This window comes from Pogona vitticeps, chromosome 1 (genome assembly GCF_051106095.1).
Source record: "Pogona vitticeps strain Pit_001003342236 chromosome 1, PviZW2.1, whole genome shotgun sequence".
Classification (NCBI taxonomy): Eukaryota; Metazoa; Chordata; class Lepidosauria; order Squamata; family Agamidae; genus Pogona; species Pogona vitticeps.
The window spans coordinates 23,722,405-23,746,162 of record NC_135783.1 but is presented as its reverse complement, the minus strand read 5'-3'; the positions used below and the strand labels follow the sequence as shown (position 1 = coordinate 23,746,162).

The window sequence follows — 23,758 nt, the reverse complement described above, 5'->3', positions numbered from 1 at the left end:
TAGATAGATAGATAGATAGATAGATAGATAGATAGATAGATAGATAATGAAAAGGCTGGAAAAGACATTTTTTGGGGTTATACAGCTCCCAGAATCCGCTAACCATTATGGTTGTTTTTAATAAGGTTAAGTGGTCCCACTCTCAGTGGGGCCAACTAATTTCTTCAATTAAAAATGTTATTAGTACTGTTATTTAGGTAGTGCCATTAATGTATATGGAATGTCACAAAGCAAGAACAACAATAAGAATTCCTGCCTTTGTGAATATTTTGGATAAGATCATTTTTCTTTCAAAAATACTGTACCGGTCTTTGGCCCTGTTTCTGTCATGCATATTAAAAGTTTTGTTACATGCTGCGTATTTGTAAAGTGTAGATATTTTGCCTCAACATCTTTTTTCTTGTACTAGGCAATATTCTGTAATTTGGAAGGAGTGTCCTTTTAAACAAAAAAAATGCAGTCACTTAGCATTTGAGGGAAATTGAGAGATTAATGCAAGTGTCGCTTCTCTGTCAACATTATTTTGCCTGAGAAAACAGTACTATTTCTTTCTTTAGTCCTCTGTGAAAGGGTGGGTTGGTGATGACTGAAGTTAATGGCTGAGCCCACTCAAAGCAGAAATATTTGTTCACTGGATTGAAATTTTAGTAGAATTTAGTAGAATTAACACCTATCTCTTTGCCTGTGTTTTTAAAACAGTATACATTATGGCATTTTTCTTGAAATTTTCAATGGAAGATTTGTTTCTCATAATAATTCTTATATTTGGATGATGTTCTTTCTTTATAATAATTACCAATACTTGGGTTTAAATTAAAGCAGCTTTGAATTTTCCCATGTCCCAAGATTATTTCTCAGAAAGCCTATTGAGCATTTTAGGGCTGACAGGTATTATCCTGACAAGACTAAATACTGCATAAAGTTCACAAGGTTGTCTGTGGCTCATGGCAAAAAGTCTAAAGGCCAAGCTATATCCATTCAAAGGCTATCAACATGGATCAAATTGTGTATTCAGATATGCTATGAACCAAGCTGGAGCTGCTGCACTAGAGGACTTGAAGACCGTTTTGCAGGCAAGTGGCATCTTTTTTGTGTGCTGATTGTCATGACCTTCCAAATATCTAACTCAGTAGTTAATACTGAAGACAATGGTGGTGTACCGATTTAAGGCAATATCTGTATTATAGTTCAGTAAGTGATGACACTAATTCAGGGATTATTTTCCCCTTCTAAACTGTAAGTAGCTCCACATTTTGGGGAAAAAATAAATCCATTTTTATAAATCTGATCAGGCTTTATTCACACTAGATCCCAGTGAACACAGGTAAGATATTACAGCTTCCACATATACGGAAATTGTGTTTAGATGATAACAAAAGAAGACTGTTCTCTTGCTCAGGCCATTCTGTTTTATATGTGCGAGTGAAGTTAATTTGTGTAATCTATATGTATTATTGTTCTTTCAGTAGCTCTGTGTGAAGTTTTATGTCTGGATTTTATTTTTATTCAGCTTCTTTAAAATCTATTGCTTAAATATTATAATAGTAAGGATTGTGCTACAGTCTCCTCCACAATTATTCCATAACATAGCCATGTTAATTTTAAGACTCCAGGACAGTCAATGTGTGTCTGCTGTATAGGAAACCCCTGTTTTATGTATAATAAACCAGTGTCTGCTTTTTTGTCTTACCCTATTTTCTGAGTGAAAGATATAGTGCTTGTCAGGGATAACACAATGACATCTTTCTGATATAAATTGCTAATAATAGTGTGTAATATACCATAAGAAGCAGAATTGAAACCAACACATCCTGTCCACAGGTTAACTGTCTAGAAAGGACATACAGAAGAGTAGGGAAAGAGAGAAACTGGAGGAATAGGTTCAGTATTAAAAAATAAGACTTCAGTTTGAAAAAGCATTGGCAAACAAGATAACAGTGGTGCCTCGCAAGACGATTTCAATTCGTTCCGCAAAAATCGTTGTCTTGTGAAAAAATTGTCTTGCGAGGTTCCCTATGCATTGGTCTAAAAAAAAGTCTTGCAAAGCATCCGTTTGAAAAAAAAGTCTTGCATAGCATTGGTAAAAAAAGAAATCTTGTGAAGCACGGTTATAGAAAAAAAGTCTTGTGAGGCACCATAGTGATCGCAAAAACCAATCGTCTTGCGGGTTTTTCATCCCATGAGGCAGTCTAGCGAGGCACCACTGTACTGGATTTAGCCTGAAATGTTTGATTAATATGTGTCTTTATTTTTTAAATGGGATGTTCTGGGGCAGTTGCCTTTGAATGCTGGTCTTCAGTTGGTAAATTGAATTGATATTATCTGAAGATAGTACTCTAGCCCATGTTGTGTCCAGAAGTTGTAAAAGTTACTGTTTTAGATGATTGGCAGAGGCATTCTGAGAGCAGTCCAAAAAAGTAACTAAAAACCCTAGTTATACTTGTGTCATTCTCTTTTGGCACTGTCACTGTTTTTTGGTGGTAAGGGGAGAGGTTGGATTTCTGACTGAGGGACAGCAAGAGATGGAAAGAGCTCAGATGCTAACATAATAGGTATCTTCAGTCATTGTGTAAAATAATAAAGTTTAGACAATTGCCTTTTATAATAAGCTGCAATTTTCTGCATAACTATTAAAATATATAAAGCACTTCTGCTTCTTTTAGAGAGAAAATGAAAAATAAGCATATGTTGTAAAATATTTTTAGTGTGTCCCATGTTAGCTGAAATCCTGCTGCTTAGTGTAATAAGTTCCAACTAAGTTCAGTCCTTTGAATCAATGGAATTTCTGGAGGCGTTGACTTACCAAATCCCCATTGATTGAGCCAACTCTAGTTGCAACAAGATTTCCGGAATTGCATTGGAAGTGTAATGTGTAATCGTAATTATCTCTATAAAGACATTGAATTCAGTGGGCTTTACATTGTTATAGCACAGTGAAAAATTGAGATACTTTGTTTTGGAAGACTCTGAGACCATGATCTCTCTTTCTATTCTGGGCTGTAGAATTTTTAAATTAGTAGATTTAATATTATTGGTTTTGCAGTTGCTTTTTATCTATTGATTTACTGTAAAATTACAGGTTGATTTTACATAATTAGAGTGCAAATAGAGTTCCATTGATCAGTTAATTTGATGCTAAAATGTGGAAAGAATGCTCTTGGTTGTTTACAGCAAACATTCAATCTTGGCAAAGTGTTAAAAGATGTATGACAATTATAAAAGATAATAGATCTGTTCTAAATGTTTACAACTGTTGTAGAAAGCAATTATCAAAGTCCAGTGCTATGGTTTTGTGGGAAGGCAATGGGAGAAATAAAGAGTAAAGGCTAAAAATTTTTTAAAACGTGTGGATATTATTAGAATGAATTGTCAATTCAAATTAAATGCAGTGTCCAGATCAACGTATTATGGAAAATTAACCCATAGATAGTGAGGATATATATAATAAGTTTCATTGCAAATATGTGTATTTAAAAGATGGTATATCTAAGAAAAGGGACGTGGTGGCGCTGTGAGCTAAACTCAGAAGCCTGTGCTGCAGGGTCAGAAAACCAGCAGTCGTAAGATCGAATCCACGTGATGGAGTGAGCTCCTGTCGCTTTGTCCCAGCTTCTCGCCAACCTAGCAGTTCCAAAGCATGTAAATGCGAGTAGATAAATAGGTACCATCTCAGTGCGAAGGTAAAACAGCGTTCCCTAGTCACGCTGGCCACATGACAATGGAAACTGTCTTCAGACAAGCGCTGGCTCTATGGCTTGAAAAACGGAATGAGCACCGCTCCCTAGAGTCGAACACGACTGGACTAAAAAATGTCAATGGGTACCTTTACCTATATCTAAGAAAACCACAGATTATCTAAATGCATTGGTCTACGAAAACAAAATAAAACTGAAATCCATAGGCAGTTAAGAAACAAATATATTTCACCTAAGGCAAGACTGCAACCAGCCTTGTAGATGCAGATGCACCTTTTGTTCTTTGTTCCAGTATAAATTACCAGATAATAGTCTGGTCCATGCACATGTACCAGTGACCCATTCAGTCTGAAATATCCATCTTGAGACACTAGAGCAGGAGTCCCCAATCCCAGGCTGAGTCCATAGCCTTGGCAGGACCGGGCCATGGAGACAGATCTCCAGCATGCACAGATGCATGCATGCCCCCCCGCACAGATGCACACATCCCCACGCACGTACAGATGCATGCACGCCCCCCACATGCATGGACGCACACACAGTCCCCCCATGCACGCACGCACACACACACACACACACACTGATGCATGCACACCCTTCCCCCGCATGCATGCAGGGACGCTAAACCGGTCCGTGGTGTCAAAACCGTTGGGGGCCACTGTGCTAGAGGAACAAACCAGAGCTGTATTTGCCCAAATGTTTGGAATTCTCTGTTTTCTTTACCTCCGTTTCCTGTGACACCTAGTGACAAAATCCTGGAGAACCTGAAAACTTACATACTTTCATGGAATTTTATTTGGTCTTGTTAACATGTTGCCTGCCTGCCTGTATTTTTAATACACCTGATCTAGAAATCTCTTCCTTGAAGGCTCAAAATATATTTTCTTCATTTGTATATTCCTAGATGAAGTTTTGGAATGAGTTTATTGTTGACAAAAACCTCTTTTGTCTTTAACATATTTGTCTATCACAAAAAAGATACACAGGTGTGAATTTACAAAGTAAGGACAATCTAGTTAGTTACCAAAGTACAGTATATATAGCCCTTAGGGGAAAAGAAGTAACATTTGAAGTGTCAGTAATAAGGTATAAAATTTCCATAAATGTTGAATCCATGGTATAAGGGGTAGTAGAATTTAGGGTTTCTAAGCTTCATTTTGAGGGACATGGTGACGCTGCAGGCTAAACCGCAGAAGCCTGTGCTACAGGGTCAGAAGACCAAGCAGTCGTAAGATCGAATCCACGCGACGGAGTGAGCTCCCGTCGCTTGTCCCAGCTCCCGCCAACCTAGCGGTTTGAAAGCATGCAAATGCAAATATATAAATAGGGACCACTTCGGTGGGAAGGTAACAGCGTTCTGTGTCTAAGTTGCACTGGCCATGTGACCACGGAGGATTGTCTTCGGACAAAACGCTGGCTCTATGGCTTGGAAACGGGGATGAGCACCGCCCCCTAGAGTCGAACACGACTGGACAAAAATTGTCAAGGGGAACCTTTACCTTTACCTTTAAGCTTCATTTTGGGAATAAAGTTTCATTTTGGAAAGAAACAGAATGTCTGTGGAAAACTGAAAACATATACATTTATTAGTTTCTTATCTGTTCTAAATGTACTTTACTATTTTATTGTACAGTATTTTAAATGTTTAATATTTATGCTTTTTACTGGGTCCTCACATCTCTTGTTGGCAGAATAAAGGTGGGGAACATTGGTGGTGACCTTTCTGGAAGACATTTTATACCAAGGATATCATTTCAAAGATACCTTAGGGTCTGTTGATTGTGTGCTAAGCCAGATAGTAATTTAATTAACTTTTTCGGTGCAGTCTTTTTATGTCTATAGATCACATGTTGTTCAAGGTTTAAAATACTAGCATCGCTTCTTAATTCCACCTGTGCTCCATTTTGTTTCCTGATTTTGTTTTTTCTGTGTTATTATGCCAAGCTGCTAGATATCCCAGCAGCTGTATGTATGGCTCCATTATCTTCAATGGATTCTTTACTTCTGTGTCTTTGTTTAATGTTAAGGTCCTTTATGCCTGCCTTTGCATTCTTCTTAAAACCTAAAGAATATATACTGAGAGAGATATTTGGCCATCTTTTCAGTTGATTGTTTGGAAAGGCACATTTGGATTAAATAACCTTGGTAGACATCATACTATTCACAGGAAGAGCTGAGTAGTGCATGCTTCTTATTCATTGACACATATATATATCTCAGAGAGAGATGAAGGTTGGACCATCCTCTGTTTGTGTGTATTTGTTGTTGCTATGGTGACTGTTATATTGGTGAATGTATATTCTTGATCTTGCCCTAAGAGTGGAGAGTCAAGAATGAATATAGCCCTTGGCTGTCACCCCACCATACAACGAGAACTTCCATAATATTTCTGAACATTACAAAGATTTAGATGTGTGCTTTCTATATTTTGCTTGTTAATATGTTTTAGGTTTTAGAGGAAAACTAGAATTTATTTATTTATTTATTTATCTATCTATCTATCTATCTATCTATCTATCTATCTATCTATCTATCTATCTATCTATCTATCTATCTATCTATTTATTTATTTATTTATTTATTTATTTAACTTATATGCCGCCCACACTACCTGAAGGTCTCTGGGCGGCTTACAGCATTTAAAATACAATAAAAAGGCAAAATAAAAGGGCAAAATAATTAAAATGCAATTAAAATATATATTCTAAAAATTAGGGCAATTAGCTTCTTTCTCCCCTCTAGTGGTGATATTTTTAAAAAGTTTTCATTGGAAACTATATCATATAAAAGGTAAAATAAAAATAAAATAGGAAATAAATAATAATTATGATTATATGGTGTTGATGATGACAATTGTATTTCCTAGGTGTAACAGTGGACAATTAAATGTTGAAGATGTTCTGTCAAGTTTTGACAACACAGGAAATGTTTGTAAGTACAGTAATACGTTTTTCCTTAATTCTGCATTCTTGAAGAAAGTGTAGCTTATATCCTAATACTAAACATCTGTGCCAATGTACCATGTATTAGAGTTGGTGTGAGTTATATTTTATCTGAAATAACTGTCTCTTGGCATATTGCTTTCAGCATCAGGCCACTTAATATTATAAACAGAGCTGTGTTATAGTGAAGTACCGTATTTTTTGCTCCATAAGACACACCTGACCTTAAGACGCACCTAATTTTTAGAGGAGGAAAGCAGGAAAAATATATTCTGAACCAAATAGTGTAATAAAATATTTAAACTATAACAGAATAACATTTGAACCATGTAAAGTGAACAGCAGTCAACAGTGGCATTAAGAACCATTACCACTGTCATTAACAAATGGAGAGACTTAAAGCTTTGTGTACTCTAGTTTATGTACCATAAATTTGTGTACCATAAATGTTAGTCAAATACATATAGACCATTATCAGCCAGTGATAAGACATATACCACTCTACCTATATTTTACATTTCCTTTCATCCACCTCCTCCCCATGCTTATAGAAATGTCTCAATGAGAGATGAGATAGTTGTGCAACTCTGCCCAGCTACAGATCAAGCCTATATTAAGTTAGAAATGGTTTGTCTGATTTGGCACTGCATTGAGAGGTCCCTTTTAGTTGTGTGGAGGATAAGTTGTGGAATTAAACTATTTAACAGCTGGTTTTCCTTATTTACTTTAGATTATGCAAAAGAACAGCAACACAAAGCTTAACCTGATCCCATTCACCAGCAGTAGCACATGCTCAGCATAAGACCAAATCTCCATTTTCTGACATAACTGAATGTTTATAGCATGCAAGGCACAACAGGTTAGGCCACACAAAGCCATGAACAATGTTCTTGAGGAGCCTAAAAAACTGAATACAGTAGTAGCTGAAATCAGGAAGCAGGTGCTGTAATCTAGTTAGAAGTCACGAGGCACAGTTAGTTTCCTTGCTGCAACACCCTTTGGAAATACATTCTCTATTAGATGCCCAGAATAGTTGAAATAATGCATTTTTAAGGGGGGGGGGAGGTCAGAAACTTTAAAAATCTTAAATGAAAGTCACTTACCAGGCACTGTAGACTGAGCCTGTTTCTTCACAGTGCCTTAGTAGACCCCAGAACAGCCGAAAAAGAGCCCCAAAAAGCTAAAAACCAGCAGGCAGCCGGCAGCCATTTTGTGCTCTTCTCGGCTCCTGCCCCCTCCCCTCTCCCCACCTAACAGCTGACCAGTGCTATCTAAACAGCTTTCTAGGCAGCTTTTAAAGCAAGTACTGGTCTGCACGTTTCTACACAAGCAGGTTTCAACACAAATGGAGCACCTTTTCACCCAAGCACTAAACCCAAACAAACAGCTTTTAAACTAAATTTTACATTTCAAAACGACAATACCAGGCAGTCCCAGGTCTCTCTCCCAGCTCTCTAACTGCTTGGATTAGCAAGGCAGCAGACAAGCAGCCTCTTCACTAACTGAAAGTTTGAATTTCCCCGCTTTCCCTGCCTTCCCCGCATATTAGGCATGCTAATATCTGTGCACTGGAGGATTGTGGGAGTCACTATTGACTAGATAGGCGGGGTATAAATGAAATAATAATAATAAAAAAACACCTGGCCCCTGATGGGGTTCCTGTGGGGCACCCCAAAACACTGAGTAGCTCTCTTGGCCTCTTTCAGGACTGGGGCTGTGCAGCCCTGTTCTGATCAGGAGGTGCAGCCGGGGGGTCACCATGCCTTTGGGGGACAGGGCACAGAAAGGGGCAGGAGGTTCAGGGGCCATTCATACCTGGCAGGGGAGATACCATGATAATCAAAGTGGTTTTCCCAGGGTGAGGCTCAACTATTGCACTTTGGATGTTCTGGTCCCTGTGATTTCTCCAGATGTGGGAAAATCAACTGCCTAAGTGGGGGACTGTGTTTGTGGTTTCCCCTGGTCTTTCTAGAATCACTCTTTTCCCCTTTGGTCCTTGGCTGTTTTTGCTGCCATAGGCCTGTTGGCCTTGCTGGTTTTCCAGGTGGGCTCCAGGAAGCAGATCCTGGAAAGACAGCAGTGCAGAATGGTGAGGTCCAAACAGCAAGCAGTCTCTGGTGCCAATTCAGAGGCCTCCCAGCATGGTAGTGGGAGGCTTCTGGGTGGTGGTGGTTGAACCCTATTTTACTATATTTGCTCTGTAAGACGCACATACTTTCTCCCTCACTATTTGGGGGGGGAAGTGTATCTTATGGAGCGAAAAATACGGGACATTTTCATACTGAAGCTGTAAATCTACATGTTTGTCTCTCCAAAGAAATATTGAATTTTTAAAATCTAGCATTTTGGGGAGGAAATAAATCAGAGTAGTAGCTGCATCCCATTCGAATGGCAGTGCACAAACCATGATGTGAACCAATATGATGTGTTTAGGTGCTGCATCTGCAGATCAGAACATTCAAGCAAGGTTCCCCAGCATGCTGCTTGAAGCAAATAAGCCAGGATTCCTGATGATCTCTGACTTTTCATGTCATGTGATATGACCCCAAAGCAAGATGTTAAAATATACAGAATACATTTTAGCATAACATACTCCCCCTGGTTTATGGATGAGCTTCAGGTGATGAAGTTGGGAAGAAGAAGGCTATGGAGCAGATGGAGGAAACTCCCTTGGATTTCAATCTAGCTGCAGTTATAAAAATATCCTTGTCGTCATTTAGTCATTTAGTCGTGTCCAACTCTTCGTGACCCCATGAACCAGAGCACGCCAGGCCCTCCTATCCTCCACTGCTTCCCGTAGTTGTGTCAATTTCATGCTGGTTGCTTCGCAGACACTCATCCTCTGTCGTCCCCTTCTCTTCTTGCCGTCACACTTTCTTAACATCAAGGTCTTTTCCAGGGAGTCTTCTCTTCTCATGAGATGGCCAAAGTATTGGAGCCTCAGCTTCAGGATCTGTCCTTCCAGTGAGCACTCAGGGTTGATTTCCTTTAGAATGTATAGGTTTGTTCTCCTTGCAGTCCAGGGGACCCTGAAGAGCCTCCTCCAGCACCACAATTCAAAGGCATCAATTCTTCAGTGGTCTGCTTTCTTTATGGTCCAGCTCTCACTTCCATACGTCATGACAGGAAAAACCATGGCTTTGACTATTCGGACTTTTGTTGGCAAGGTGATGTCTCTGCTCTTTAAGATGCTGTGAAGGTTTGCCATTGCTTTCCTCCCAAGAAGCAGGTGTCTTTTAATGATGTTGAGTTTCAGGCCGTTTTTTGCACTCTCCTCTTTCACCCTCATTACAAGGTTCTTTAATTCCTCCTCACTTTCTGCCATCATAGTGGTATCATCTGCATATCGGAGGTTGTTTATAGTTCTTCCGGCAATCTTAATTCCGGCTCGGGATTCCTCCAGTCCAGCCTTCCACATGATGTATTCTGCATATAAGTTAAATAAGCTGGGGGACAATATACAGCCTTGTTGTACTCCTTTCCCAATTGTGAACCAATCAGTTGTTCCATATCCAGTTCTAACTGTTGCTTCCTGTCCCACATATATGTTTCTCAGGAGATAGACAAGGTGGTCAGGCACTCCCATTTCTTTAAAGACTTGCCAAAGTTTGCTGTGGTCCACACAGTCAAAGGCTTTTGCATAGTCAATGAAGCAAAAGTAGATATTTTTCTAGAACTCTCTGGCTTTTTCCATAATCCAGCGCATGTTAGCAATTTGGTCTCTGGTTCCTCTTCCCCTTCGGAATCCAGCTTGTACTTCTGGGAGTTCTCAGTCCACATACTGCTGAAGCCTACCTTGTAGTATTTTGAGCATAACCTTGTTAGCGTGTGAAATAAGTGCAATTGTATGGTAGTTGGAGCATTCTTTGGCACTGCCGTTCTTTGGGATTGGGATGTAGACTGATCTTTTCCAATCCTCTGGCCACTGTTGAGTTTTCCAAACTGGCTGGCATATTGAATGTAGCACCTTAACAGCATCATCCTTTAAGATTTAAAATAGTTCAACTGGAATGTCATCACCTCCACTGGCCTTGTTGTTAGCCAGGCTTTCTAAGGCCCACTTGACTTCACTCTCCAGGATGTCTGGCTCAAGGTCAGCAACTACATTGTCTGGGTTGTCCGGGATATCCAAATCTTTCTGATATAATTCCTCCGTGTATTCTTGCCACCTCTTCTTGATGCCTTCTGCTTCTGTTAGGTCCCTCCCATTTTTGTCCTTTATCATGTTCATCTTTGCACAAAATGTTCCTCTAATATCTCCAATTTTCCTGAACAGATCTCTGGTTTTTCCTTTTCTGTTATTTTCCTCTATTTTCTTGCATTGTTCATTTAAGAAGTCCCTCTTGTCTCTCCTTGCTATTCTTTGGAAGTCTGCATTCAATTTTTTGTAGCTTTCCCTTTCTCCCTTGCATTTTGTTTCCCTTCTCCTCTCTGCTATTTCTAAGGCCTCGTTGGACAGCCACTTTGCTTTCTTGCATTTCCTTTTCTTTGGGATGGTTTTCGTTGCTGCCTCCTGTACAATGTTACAAGCCTCTATCCAAAGTTCTTCAGACACTCTGTCCACCAAATCGAGTTCCTTAAATCTGTTCTTTACTTCCACTGTGTATTCAAAAGGGATTTGGTTTAGATTATACCTGAGTAGCCCAGTGGTTTTTCCTACTTTCTTCATTTTTAGCTTGAATTTTGCTATGAGAAGCTGATGCTCAGAGCCGCAGTCAGCTCCAGGTCTTGTTTTTGCTGACTGTATAGAGCTTCTCCATCTTTGGCTGCAGAGAATATAATCAATCTGATTTCGATATTGCCCATCTGGTGATTTCCATGTACAGTGGTGCCCTGCATAGTGACGATAATCCGTTCCGGAAAAATCGTTGCTATACGGATTTGTCACTATGCGGAACAAAAAAGCCCATAGGAATGCATTAAAACACGTTTAATGCGTTCCTATGGGCAAAAACCTCACAGTTATATGAAAATCCTCCATACGGCTGCCATTTTCGCTGCCCGGTAAGTGAGGAAAGGGCGCAAAAACACTGCGGGCGGCCATTTTTTTACCCAGCGGCCATTTGGGAACCGCCAATCTGCTGTTAGAAAAAACATCGGTATGCAAAAATCGGTAAGCGAAACAGCTTACCGATCGTCGCAAAGCGATGTTTTACCATTTGAAACATCGTAATGCGATCGTTTTTGCGATCACAAAAAAGCCATTGCTATGCGGATTCTTCGTTAAACGGGGTGCCCATCATGCAGGGCACCACTGCATAGAGTCGCCTCTTGTGTTGTTGGAAAAGAGTGTTTGTTCTCTTGACAAAACTCTGTTAGCCTTTGCCCTGCTTCATTTTGAACTTCAAGGCCAAACTTTCCTGTTGTTCCTTTTATCTCTTGACTCCCTATATCCTTATATATGCTATTATATACTAATGCAGTAAGAGCGGTAAAAAAAAGAATTTAAGAGTAAGGTAATAAGTGAGGCTTTTAAACCAGCAAGTGGAAATCTATCAGGTCATTTACAGCTTCAACCTGATGTTTCCACCTATTATCAATTTGTAGCATCTTTTAGATTGGAGCCATCTGACGGGACCTTGACCTCTCTTGTGGAGCAGTAGATTGTACTGAGATGTCCAGCGAACCACCTCGTCCTAGTATACTGGATCAATTTCCACCTATTACATCTGAAGATGTTGATAATCATGTGCACTACAAATGCACTACTTCCTCCCTTGATCCTTGCCCTTCCTGACTTTTGAAAGCTGCCAAAGAGATAATGATAGAATGGACTATGCACATCATTCATTCTTGTAATGAACATTGATCTCTGTTTTAAAAAGACCATTATTCAGCCCATTTTAAAAAGATCTAACTTAGTGACAGATAATTTAAATAATTATAGGTCTCTTGCAAATAATCTATCCACAGGCAGGATGATCAAGAGGATGGTGGCAGAGCAGCTGCAGGTGTTCTTGGAGGACATGGAGTGCTAATCAGGGGTTTAGGCTGCACCACAGTATTGAGATCACACTGGTCATGCTGCATGATGTCCTATTAAGGGAGGCCAACTGTGGGGTGAGGCTACAACCTATTGGTTGTCCTCGATTTCTCAGTAGATTTTGCAACCATAAACTGTGGTATCCTCCTGGGCAGGCTGTCGGGTTTAGGGATTGGAGATCAGGCACTTTGCTGGTTTTGGTCCTTCCTAGATGGCCGGGTCCAGAGGATACAACTTCGGTAGGCTATTTTCACCCTGTGAGTCTTATGCTGTATAGTTCCGTAGGGATTGATAATCTCACCAATGCTTTTTAATATTTATGTGATGCACGAAGATCTTTTGCAAAGTTTGATTGTTGGTCTTCCCAGGACTTGTTGTTGTGGGTGGCAATGGTGAGAGAAGCAAGAAAGTCTGAAGTTAGGAATTGGGCCTTTTTGGTAGTGGCTCCTTTACTTTGGAATGTTCTATCCCTCAACACTTTCAAGAAATTATTAAAAATGGCTTTGTATGAAGAGGCCTTCAGGGATATTCTTCCCCTCACATAGCAATTTGACCCTTGGTTTAGTTCTGTTACAGAGAGTTGTTGCCACTACTTATATTTTATTCAGTTATTTAATTATTTAGGTTATTGTTTCAGTTCGTTATATGCTCATGTCTTTTTATATGGGAGGCATGGTGGTTTGTGAAGGCTTGCTTTTTGGCTTTTTTGGCTTTGTCTGTTAATTATTTATGATTTTATATATTACTGCCCAGAGTAGTGGATTTTCATTAAGTGGAGAGGCTCAGAGACATGTTTTCTTCCTTTGTTTTCTTTGGCACTGTGGTGGAGATGACCCTCCCTCCTGTATCCCAGAACAGCTTTGATTGGAGGACCTACCCCTAATTACTGAGGCTGGAGAGAAAGATTGAACTGCTAATGTTACTTGCCTCAAGGCATTGTTTGTTACCTTAAACACTTGTTTTGACTGGTGACTGTGAGAATACTTTGGCTGTGAGAACATTTCGATGAGAGAGAGGTGCTGACCTATGTTTTGGACGGGCTAGGTAAACAGTGTTGTTTGAATGAAAGATGGGGCAGCAGTGACACTTACTAGGAAAGAAACCAGATAGCATTGTAAAAAAAAAGCGGAAGATCTATCATAAGAAATAAATAAATTGGAAGATGACAGCGAAAGGAGGAAAGGAAAAGGCCCCAAGAAGCTCACCTGCGCAGGAACAAAATCTGAAATTATTGGGGCAAGACACGTGAGGATTGGCAACAGAACATTTAAAATATGTTATCTACAGAATTACAGTAGATACAAGGAGGAATGGCACAGCTATCTGAACAAATTTAAAGGTCAGGGTTGCAAATGACTTATCATTGTTGTTTAGGCGTTAAGTCGTGTCCAACTTTTTTGACCTCATGGACCAGAGCACGCCAGGCCCTCCTGTCTTCCACTGACTCCCGGAGTTGGGTCAAATTCATGTTGCTAGCTTCGATGACACTGTCCAACCATCTTGTCCTCTGTCGTCCCCTTCTCCTCCTGCCTTCACGCTTTCCCAACATCAGGGTCTTTTCCAGGGAGTCTTCTCTTCACATTAGATGGCCAAAGTACTGGAGCCTCAGCTTCAGGATCTGTCCTTCCAGTTGAGCACTCAGGGTTGATTTCCTTTAGAATGGATAGGTTTGTTCTCCTTGCAGTCCAGGGAATTCTCAAGAGTCTCCTCCAGCACCACAATTCAAAAGCATCAATTCTTTGGCAGTCAGCCTTCTTTATGGTCCAGCTCTCACTTCCATACATTGCTAATGGAAAAACCCGTAACTTTGACTATTCGGACTTTTGTTGGCAAGGTGATGTCTCTGCTTTTTAAGATGCTGTCTAGGTTTGTCATCGCTTTCCTCCCAAGAAGCAAGTGTCTTTTAATTTCGTTTCTGCTGTCACCATCTGAAAATGACTGATATCAAACACCAAATTATAGAAAATAAGAAATAGCCAAAATACAAGAAACCTCAAGAAAAACAGAAAAAATGGAGATTATGAATGCAGAGCTGGTAGTGATGAAATATGAAGAAAAAACCAAGATGCAATCAACCTGCTAAAGTTACAAATTGAGAGAGCCTCCTTCATACTTAAATTCCAGAATCTTCCAGAACAGAAAGGTCCAATTGGTAACTAATCTTCTAGCCCCACTTATGGAAATGTGACCAGAAGAAATGCAGCAAAATATAGATACAATATGAAGGATTAATACAGCATATACCAGAAATAACAAACACCCCAGAGAAATTCATGTTAAATTCATGAGAATGGTATCTGGAGAAAAAGCTGTAAGAAATATGCAAGATAAAGGATCCACTATAAAAGGAAAAGAAATTAAGATTTTGAAACATGGTAAATAAGACAGAAAAGGACACGATACACATGTGACTGTGTGATTGGGTTCCAGGCTAGACTCTGCAACAAGGACTCATAAAGAAAATGGAGAATTACAATTGCATTTTAGGAATGGAGACGTGCACCAGTAAAGCCATGGAAAAAGCTGAAGTAAGCAGAATGAGAAAAAGGAGTAAACAAGCTAAGGATGTGAACCATTGAGAGGCCTGAGAACATGTAGATAAGATCTGTTTTGGGCGGGGACATGGTGATCTTAAGGAAAAACCAGGAACTGGAAAATGACTCATCCACTGTCAACATGTTTACTTCCTATTATAAAAGGAGTTTTTCCATGGCTAGTGGGTTCCCAAACAGCGCTGCAACGGACATCCATGCTTTTTGTGTCTATGGCTGATCACCAGGAGACAGTGAAGCACACACCTTCCATCAACTGAGAGACTTCAGGGTCGGTATGAGTATTGGATGAATATGTCTGTGATAGAGGCCTCTTGGTATCTGCTATACCATTATATGCATTGGAATTATAATAAATGTTACATAAATAGTGGGAAAACTACAAATGGTTGTTCAGTCTCTTTTTATGGGGCAGCCTCTTGGGAACTCAGATCTCTCTCTCCATTAAAGTAAAGGACTATACCCTAAGTGTGATAACACATGGAATTGACATATTTCCTGAGAAAAACTCAATTACAGTGGTGCCCCGCAAGACGGGCGCTCTGTTTGACAACGAAATTGCATCACAACGAACTTTTTGTGATTGCAAAAGCGATCGCAAAACGATGTTCCCTACGGGGGAATTTCGCTTTGTGATGATCTGTTCCCTGCTTCGGGAACCAATCATCGCAAAGCGATGATTTTTTAAACAGCTGATCGGTGGTTTCAAAATGGCCACCGGGTAAACAAAATGGCCGCCTGCTGTGTTTTCGCATGGATTCCTCGCTGCACAGGCAGCGGAAATGGCCGCACTATGGAGGATCTTCGCTGGATGGAGAGTTTGAAGCCCCTAGGAACACATTAATCTGGTTTTAATGCGTTTCTATGGGCTTTTAAAAATCAGATCACGATGTCTTCATTCTACAGCGATTTCATCGGAATGAGTTAACGTTGTGATGCGAGGCACCACTGTACATATAAATGGTTGATACCTAAATGTGTCTTTTTCTAATTCCAGTCACAGAGATATTCTATTAACTCAACAGTGAAGACTTTATGAAAAAAAGGGAAATGGCTGGATAGGAAAGAAGAGAAAAAGACAGATGAGAAACAGGAAGAGTCTGGAGTCACGGTGAAGAAAAATTGGAAGAATTTCTCAACCATCTCAACAGCATCCACCCAAATATACAATTCACCATGGAAAAAGAAAGAGAGGGCCAACTCCCGTTCCTAGATGTCATGGTCCTACGCAAAACTGACCTCCGACTGGGACACAAGGTCTACAGAAAACCCACCCACACAGACAGGTACCTACACAAAAACTCCAACCACCACCCATGGCAAAAAAGAGGCATAATCAAAACACTGGTAGACCGTGCAAATCGGAACTGTGAAGCTCAGTTTCTCAACACTGAACTCGATCACCTGAATTGGGCCCTACAGGCAAATGGCTACTCCAAAAATGAAATCACAAGAGCCATCAAACCAAGAAAACAACACCGAACTGAAGAAGAAAAACAGTCACCCACAAACAAAGTATTTCTGCCATACATCAAAGGGGTCACAGACCGCATGGGGAAACTTCTGGAAAAACACAACTTACAAACAGTATTCAAGCCCACCACAAAAATACAACAAATGTTACGGTCAGCAAAGGACAGAAGGGACCCCCTCACCACTGCAGGAGTATACCGGATACCTTGCAGTTGTGGCCAGGTATACATTGGAACCACAAAACGAAGCATCCACACCAGAATCAAAGAACATGAGAGACACTGCAGACTAAAACAACCAGAAAAATCTGCAGTAGCTGAACATGCCATAAAACAAACTGGACATGAAATTCTATTTCATAATACTGAAATACTGGACAACACCAGCAATCATTACGTCAGACTGCACAGGGAAGCCATTGAAATCCACAAGCATCAACAAAACTTCAACCAGAAGGAGGAATGTCTGAAACTCAACAAAACCTGGCTCGCAGCTCTCAAAAACACAGAGTGCAAAAGGTCAACGAACTCCACCCAGCCACAAGGTCAGGGGATTACTGCACACAAAAGACCAGTTAATGAAACCCATCAACCACAGGGAAAGATAATCTCCCATCCTTATCAAAACAATACATCCACAACAAAACACATTAATCAACCATCTCCTGATTAGGACAATAGCCTACCTCACAAACTAGCCTTCTCACAGCCATAAATACTCCACCCACTCTCAAGCCTACCCAGAGCACAGTTTGCTGTCCTCTGAAGATGCCAGCCACAGAGACTGGTGAAACGTTAGGAAGAACCACTTTCAGAACATGGCCAAGAAGCCCAAAAAACCCACAACAACCAATCAAGTGGATCATTAGGACCAAACTCAGAAGGAAGTTCAGAATTTTGTCTACAAAACCAAATGGGAGGTGCCAAAGGAGAGCATACCATGGAAAAAAGAGGATCTAAGAAGAGGAAAGAAAACCTTAATGACAAAGAAGGATAAAATGAGCCTCCAAGAAACTCATATGAAAAGAATAGAGTAACATTAGCCGTAAAAGAATTTACAATCAAATATAGAAATTAAAATTGGACACTGTCTTCAGAACTTATAGTATGAAAATCAAGAACCACTTTATGAAACGTTTTAATAGGTGTTGGAAATGTAAAATACAGGAGGGTAATTTTAACCATATTGAATGGACAGGTAGGGAAGCAGAACATTTTTGGAGATTACTGCAGATTAGTATATGAAATGTTGGAAAAATGTTTTGGTATTTTGTGAGATTCAGTTAAACTGGAATCATGTTAATTGAGTATTATGTCTGAGATTGTAGATAAAGAAATGAAACATTTGATAATACATTCTCTGGAATTTTACTCTTCCCCTACCCATATCTAGCCCCCCCAGCTCTCTATCCCCAATCCTATCCCTATTGAAAATGAATTTTAAAAATTAAACAATATTGAGATGGTATTAAAATAAAATATAATAAAACAACTTCTGTATCTGTTTGTAAGTATCAGAAGCCCTTTGATTTTCTAGGCAACTATTAGCAATTTATCCTTCAAGCTGAAGGATAATTTATTCTTTGTTTTATGTAGGAAATGTTTTGTTGTGTCAGATCAGAAACAGACATAGATGTTCATGAGTTTTCTCTCAGTGCAGTGAGGTGTTTTTACTGCTGGCATTGAAATTGATGTGAAAATGATGGCTGATACTGTGTTGCAACACACAAAGCACTTTACTTTCACTGGAACACTTTATGCCTATACCCAACATGGGATGCATTGACATCTTGATGGAATCATGCCTGGCTATCTTGCTTCCATGCATTTGATGAAAACTTTAAGAAATCTGAAAACACTTTATCAATCAGTCAATCAGTCAATCAATCAATCAATCAATCAATCAATCAAACAAACAAACAAACAAACAAACAAACAAACAAACAAACGTTCAGCCCTGCCCTCACCTGTCCGTCACAGCTGAGCAAGGGAAAAGGAGCCAATGAGTGAACGGAAAGTGGTGCTGAAGGGGGAGGGGCTGGGATATAAAGGGGGGGTGTATGGAGTATAAGAGTTAGTTTAGGAGTTTTAGAGATTTGTGAGTCTGTGAGTTAGTGAGCCAGAAAGTCAGTGAGAGTAGGGTTCTGTGTGTCAGTGAGTTCAGTGAGTAAGAGAAATTGATTAGCAACTTGTGATTTACCTATTATATATTACTGATCAAATAAACAAGTTTAAGTTTCAGAGCAACACATGTCTTAGTAAATAATTGGTACTGAATTGGTATTGGTGGCAGCAACTAAGGAAGAAGAGTGAGCACCTCCTGAAGACCTGAGACAATAGAGGCTTCAGCGCGCTCGCAAAACAAACAAACAAACAAACAAACAAACAAACAAACAAATGATGTTTTGCACAACCAGGCTCCCAGGTTCTTCATGAAATAAATTATCTTTCTCTCACTTCTTTCTCTGATTATTTTGTCTTGTAACAGTCTATACTTTTTGCTTCTCATTGCATGACTTATACAGTATATCACAGAAGTTATATGCTCACATTTCATAAATATTTTTGTATATCTTTTTAGGTGACAACGCTGAAGAAATGACACTTGGCTACAATGTAAAGAAGTGAGTATACAGCTTGTATAATGGTGTAAATGTGCTGTCCCCTCAAAATAACGCACAACACACATCCATTAATGTCTAAACTGCTGGCAACAAAAGTGAGTACACGCCTAAGTAACAATGTCCAAATTGGGCCCAAGTAGCCGCTTTCCCTCCCTAGTGTCATGAGACCAGTTAGTGTCACAAGTCTCAGGTGTGAAGAGGGAGCAGGTGTTATTGCTCTCACTCTCTCAGACTGGTCACTGGACGTTTCACATGGCACCTCATGGTAATGAACAATCTGAGGATCTGAAAAAAATGAATTGTTGCTCTACATAAAGATGGCCTAGGTTATAAGAAGATTGTCAAAACCCAGAAACTGAGCTGCAGCACGGTGGCCAAGACCATACAGCGGTTTAACAGGACAGGTTACACTCAGAACAGGCCTCGCCATGGTCGACCAAAGAAGTTGAGTGCCCATGCTCAGCATCATATCCAGAGGTTGGCTTTGGGAAAGAGACATATGAGTGCTTCCAGCATTGCTGCAGAGGTTGAAGGGGTGGTGGGTCAGCCTGTTAGTGCTCAGACCATATGCCGCACACTGCATCAAATTGGTCTCCAGGGCTCTTTTAAAGATGAAGCCTCTTTTAAAGATGATGCACAAGAAAGCCCGCATACGGTTTGCTGCAGACTAAGGACATGGATTTCTGGAACCATGTCCTGTGGTCCGATGAGACCAAGATAAACTTATTTGGTTCAGATAGTGTCAAGTGTGTGTGGCGGCAACCAGGTGAGGAGTACAAAGACAAGTGTATTGTGCCTACAGTCAAGCATGGTGGTCGGAGTATCATGATCTGGGGATGCATGAGTACTGCTGGCACTGGGGAGCTACAGTTCATTGAGGGAACCATGAATGCCAACATGTACTGTGACATACTGAAGCAGAGTGTGATCCCCTCCCTTTAGAGACTGGGCCGCAGGGCAGTATTCCAACATGATAACGACCCCAAACACACCTTCAAAATGACCACTGCCTTGCTAAAGAAGCTGAGGGTAAAGGTGATGGACCGGCCAAGCATGTCTCCAGACCTAAACCCTATTGAGCATCTGTGGAGCATCCTAAAATGAAAGGTGGAGATGTGCAAGGTCTCGGAGGAGTGGAAGAGGACTCCAGTGGCAACCTGTGAGGCTCTGGTGAACTCTGTGCCCAAGAGAGTTAAGGCAGTGCTGGAAAACAATGGTGGCCACACAAAATATTGACACTTTGTGCCCAATTTGGACATTGTCACTTAGGGGTATACTCACTTTTGTTGCTAGCGGTTTAGACATTAATGGCTGTGTATTGCGTTATTTTGAGGGGACAGCACATTTACACTGTTATACAAGCTGTATACTCACTCCTTTACATTGTAGCCAAATGTTATTTCTTCAGTGTTGTCACATGAAAAGATATACAAAAATATTTATGAAATGTGAGGGGGTGTGCCCACTTCTGTGATATACTCTGCATTCTGTGTTGTATTTTATGATTTCTTCATTTTTATGCATTGGCTTTCAAAACATTGGTCAACAATTTTACCCCAGAAATTCTTATTATCCTGTGCTAAACGATAATTTTGTGTGAATTTGTGCTTTTTATAGTAAAGGTAAAGGTTCCCCTTGACAATTTGTCCAGTCGTGTCCGACTCTAGGGGGCGATGCTCATCTCGGTTTCCAACCCATAGAACTAGCGTTTGTCTGAAGACAATCTGCCATGGTCACGTGGCTAGTGCGACTAGACACGGAACGCTGTTACCTTCCCAGCGTGGTGGTACCTATTTATATACAGTGGTGCCTCGCATAACGTTTTTAATTGGTTCCAAAAAAAAACACCTTATGCGAAAAAAACTTTATGCGAAACACCATTTCCCATAGAGATGCATTGGAAACCGGTTAATCCGTTCCAATAGGCACGGATTGCCGTCCTTAAGCGAAAAAACCCATAGGAAACATCGTTAAACGATACAATGTATCCTCCATTGGAATGTATTGTAGCTGACTCAATAGGTTTCAATGGCTTTGCGAAGTCAATTTTTGCAAAATTAAGTGTGTCATAAAAGGGTCAAAAATGGTTTTAAATGCTTGGATTAGCTTCTGCACCCTCTAAAACGGATGCAAAAGTTAATTTGGCTTTGATCTGACTTTTCGTTAATTAATGGTGAATTTTTTTCCCCCAACTTTTGACAGCTGTCAAAATCTGACAGCTCCATTATTTCCTATGGGGGAAGAAAAAAATTCACAAAAAATTAATGAAGACTCAGCAACTGTTCTAAATTCTTGGGTTCGTTAGAGGACCCTCTAAGTTGTGTGCAAACCTGATTTGGCTTTGATCTGAACTTTCGTTAATTTTTTGTAAATTGTTTTCTCCCCCATAGGAAAGCATGGAGCTGTCAGATTTTGACAGGTCCATTGGTTCCTATGGGCCAAAAAACAAAAATTCACAAAAAATTAACGAAACGTCAGATCAAAGCCAAATCAGGTTTGCACATGACTTAAGGGGTCCTCTAACGAATCCAAGCATTTAGAACCGTTTTGGACCCTTCTAAGACACTTTTTAAATTGAAAACAAAAAAAACGTTAAGCGAAGCAGGGGACCTAAAACCAAAAACGTTAAGCGAAGCATGGTCCCAAAAACGCTATGCGAAAATCGCCCATAGGGAAAAACGTTATACGAAGCACAATCTGCCTCTGAAAAAATAAACGTTAAGCGAAAAAAACGTTAAACGAAGCAAACGTTAAGCGAGGCACCACTGTACTCGCATTTTTGGATTTTGCATGCTTTCGAACCGCTAGGTTGGCGGGAGCTGGGGCAAGCGACGGGGGCTCACTCTGTCGCATAGATTCGATCTTACGGCTGCATGTCTTCTGACGTTGCAGCACAGAGGCTTCTGCGGTTTAACCCGCAGCGCCACCACGTCCCTTTTTTAAAATAGTAGTCTGTATTAAATTCTATGACTCCATTCTATGCAATAGATCTGGAAAACAAAGCAGCGTACAATGCACTATGTTAATTTTTTGTTTCACTCATCTCTGTTCTGACTTCCATGAGTATGATTCTGTTCAAACAAATTCTGGTGAATTTGTTTTAAATAAAATTGATTTAAATCACAATTTAAATTTTAAAAATAATATTTTTGATGGTGTAGTGGTGATTTAAATCAGTTTAATTATTTTTTGAATCACTGATTTTTATTCACCCTTGCACTTACATTTTTCAGCATGTTCCACCACACTTTCCTTTTTATCTTTAACAACATTTCTTGGGTTGCTGTGCCTTTTGCTGTTTACCATGAATTTGGTTTTCTTAACATCTGCTTTTGGTCATGTTCAGTAATTAGTCAATTAGCGTTATTGGGTAACATGTACCATATTTTTCACTCCATAAGACTCACCTGACCTTAAGACGCACCTAATTTTTAGAGGAGGAAAAAAGGAAAAAATATTCTGAACCAAATACTGTAATAAAATATTTAATAAACTATAACAGAATAACATTTGAACCATGTAAAGTGAACAGCAGTCAACAGTGGCATTAAGAACCATTACCACTGTCATTAACAAATGGAGAGACTTAAAGCTTTGTGTACTCTAGTTTATGTACCATAAATTTGTGTACCATAAATTTTAGTCAAATACATATAGACCATTATCAGCCAGTGATAAGACATATACCACTCTACCTATATTTTACATTTCCTTTCATCCACCTCCTCCCCATGCTTATAGAAATGTCTCAATGAGAGATGAGATAGTTGTGCAACTCTGCCCAGCTACAGATCAAGCCTATATTAAGTTAGAAATGGTTTGTCTGATTTGGCACTGCATTGAGAGGTCCCTTTTAGTTGTGTGGAGGATAAGTTGTGGAATTAAACTATTTAACAGCTGGTTTTCCTTATTTACTTTAGGTTATGCAAAAGAACAGCAACACAAAGCTTAACCTGATCCCATTCACCAGCAGTAGCACATGCTCAGCATAAGACCAAATCTCCATTTTCTGACATAACTGAATGTTTATAGCATGCAAGGCACAACAGGTTAGGCCACACAAAGCCATGAACAATGTTCTTGAGGAGCCTAAAAAACTGAATACAGTAGTAGCTGAAATCAGGAAGCAGGTGCTGTAATCTAGTTAGAAGTCACGAGGCACAGTTAGTTTCCTTGCTGCAACACCCTTTGGAAATACATTCTCTATTAGATGCCCAGAATAGTTGAAATAATGCATTTTTAAGGGGGGGGAGGTCAGAAACTTTAAAAAACTTAAATGAAAGTCACTTACCAGGCACTGTAGACTGAGCCTGTTTCTTCACAGTGCCTTAGTAGACCCCAGAACAGCCGAAAAAGAGCCCCAAAAAGCTAAAAACCAGCATGCAGCCGGCAGCCATTTTGTGCTCTTCTCGGCTCCTGCCCCCTCCCCTCTCCCCACCTAACAGCTGACCAGTGCTATCTAAACAGCTTTCTAGGCAGCTTTTAAAGCA

The 23,758-nt window shown here is 40.0% G+C and overlaps 1 protein-coding gene and 1 pseudogene across 4 annotated transcripts in view; both read left to right on the top strand.

Moving 5' to 3' along the window:
* The window catches only part of CAMKMT (calmodulin-lysine N-methyltransferase), a 394,982-nt gene that overhangs the window by 21,856 nt on the left and 349,368 nt on the right, over positions 1–23,758 (top strand). For 3 of the 4 annotated variants that reach the window (XM_020800529.3, XM_020800528.3, XM_078382908.1), the window contains one exon: positions 6,562–6,626. In XM_020800529.3, the coding sequence (XP_020656188.3) occupies positions 6,562–6,626 (65 nt within the window). Of the gene's footprint in view, positions 1–6,561; positions 6,627–16,169; positions 21,985–23,758 lie in introns of those variants that run through there. The other variant, XM_072989460.2, reaches the window with a different exon arrangement.
* Positions 8,445–8,599, top strand: LOC140703380 (U1 spliceosomal RNA; annotated as a pseudogene).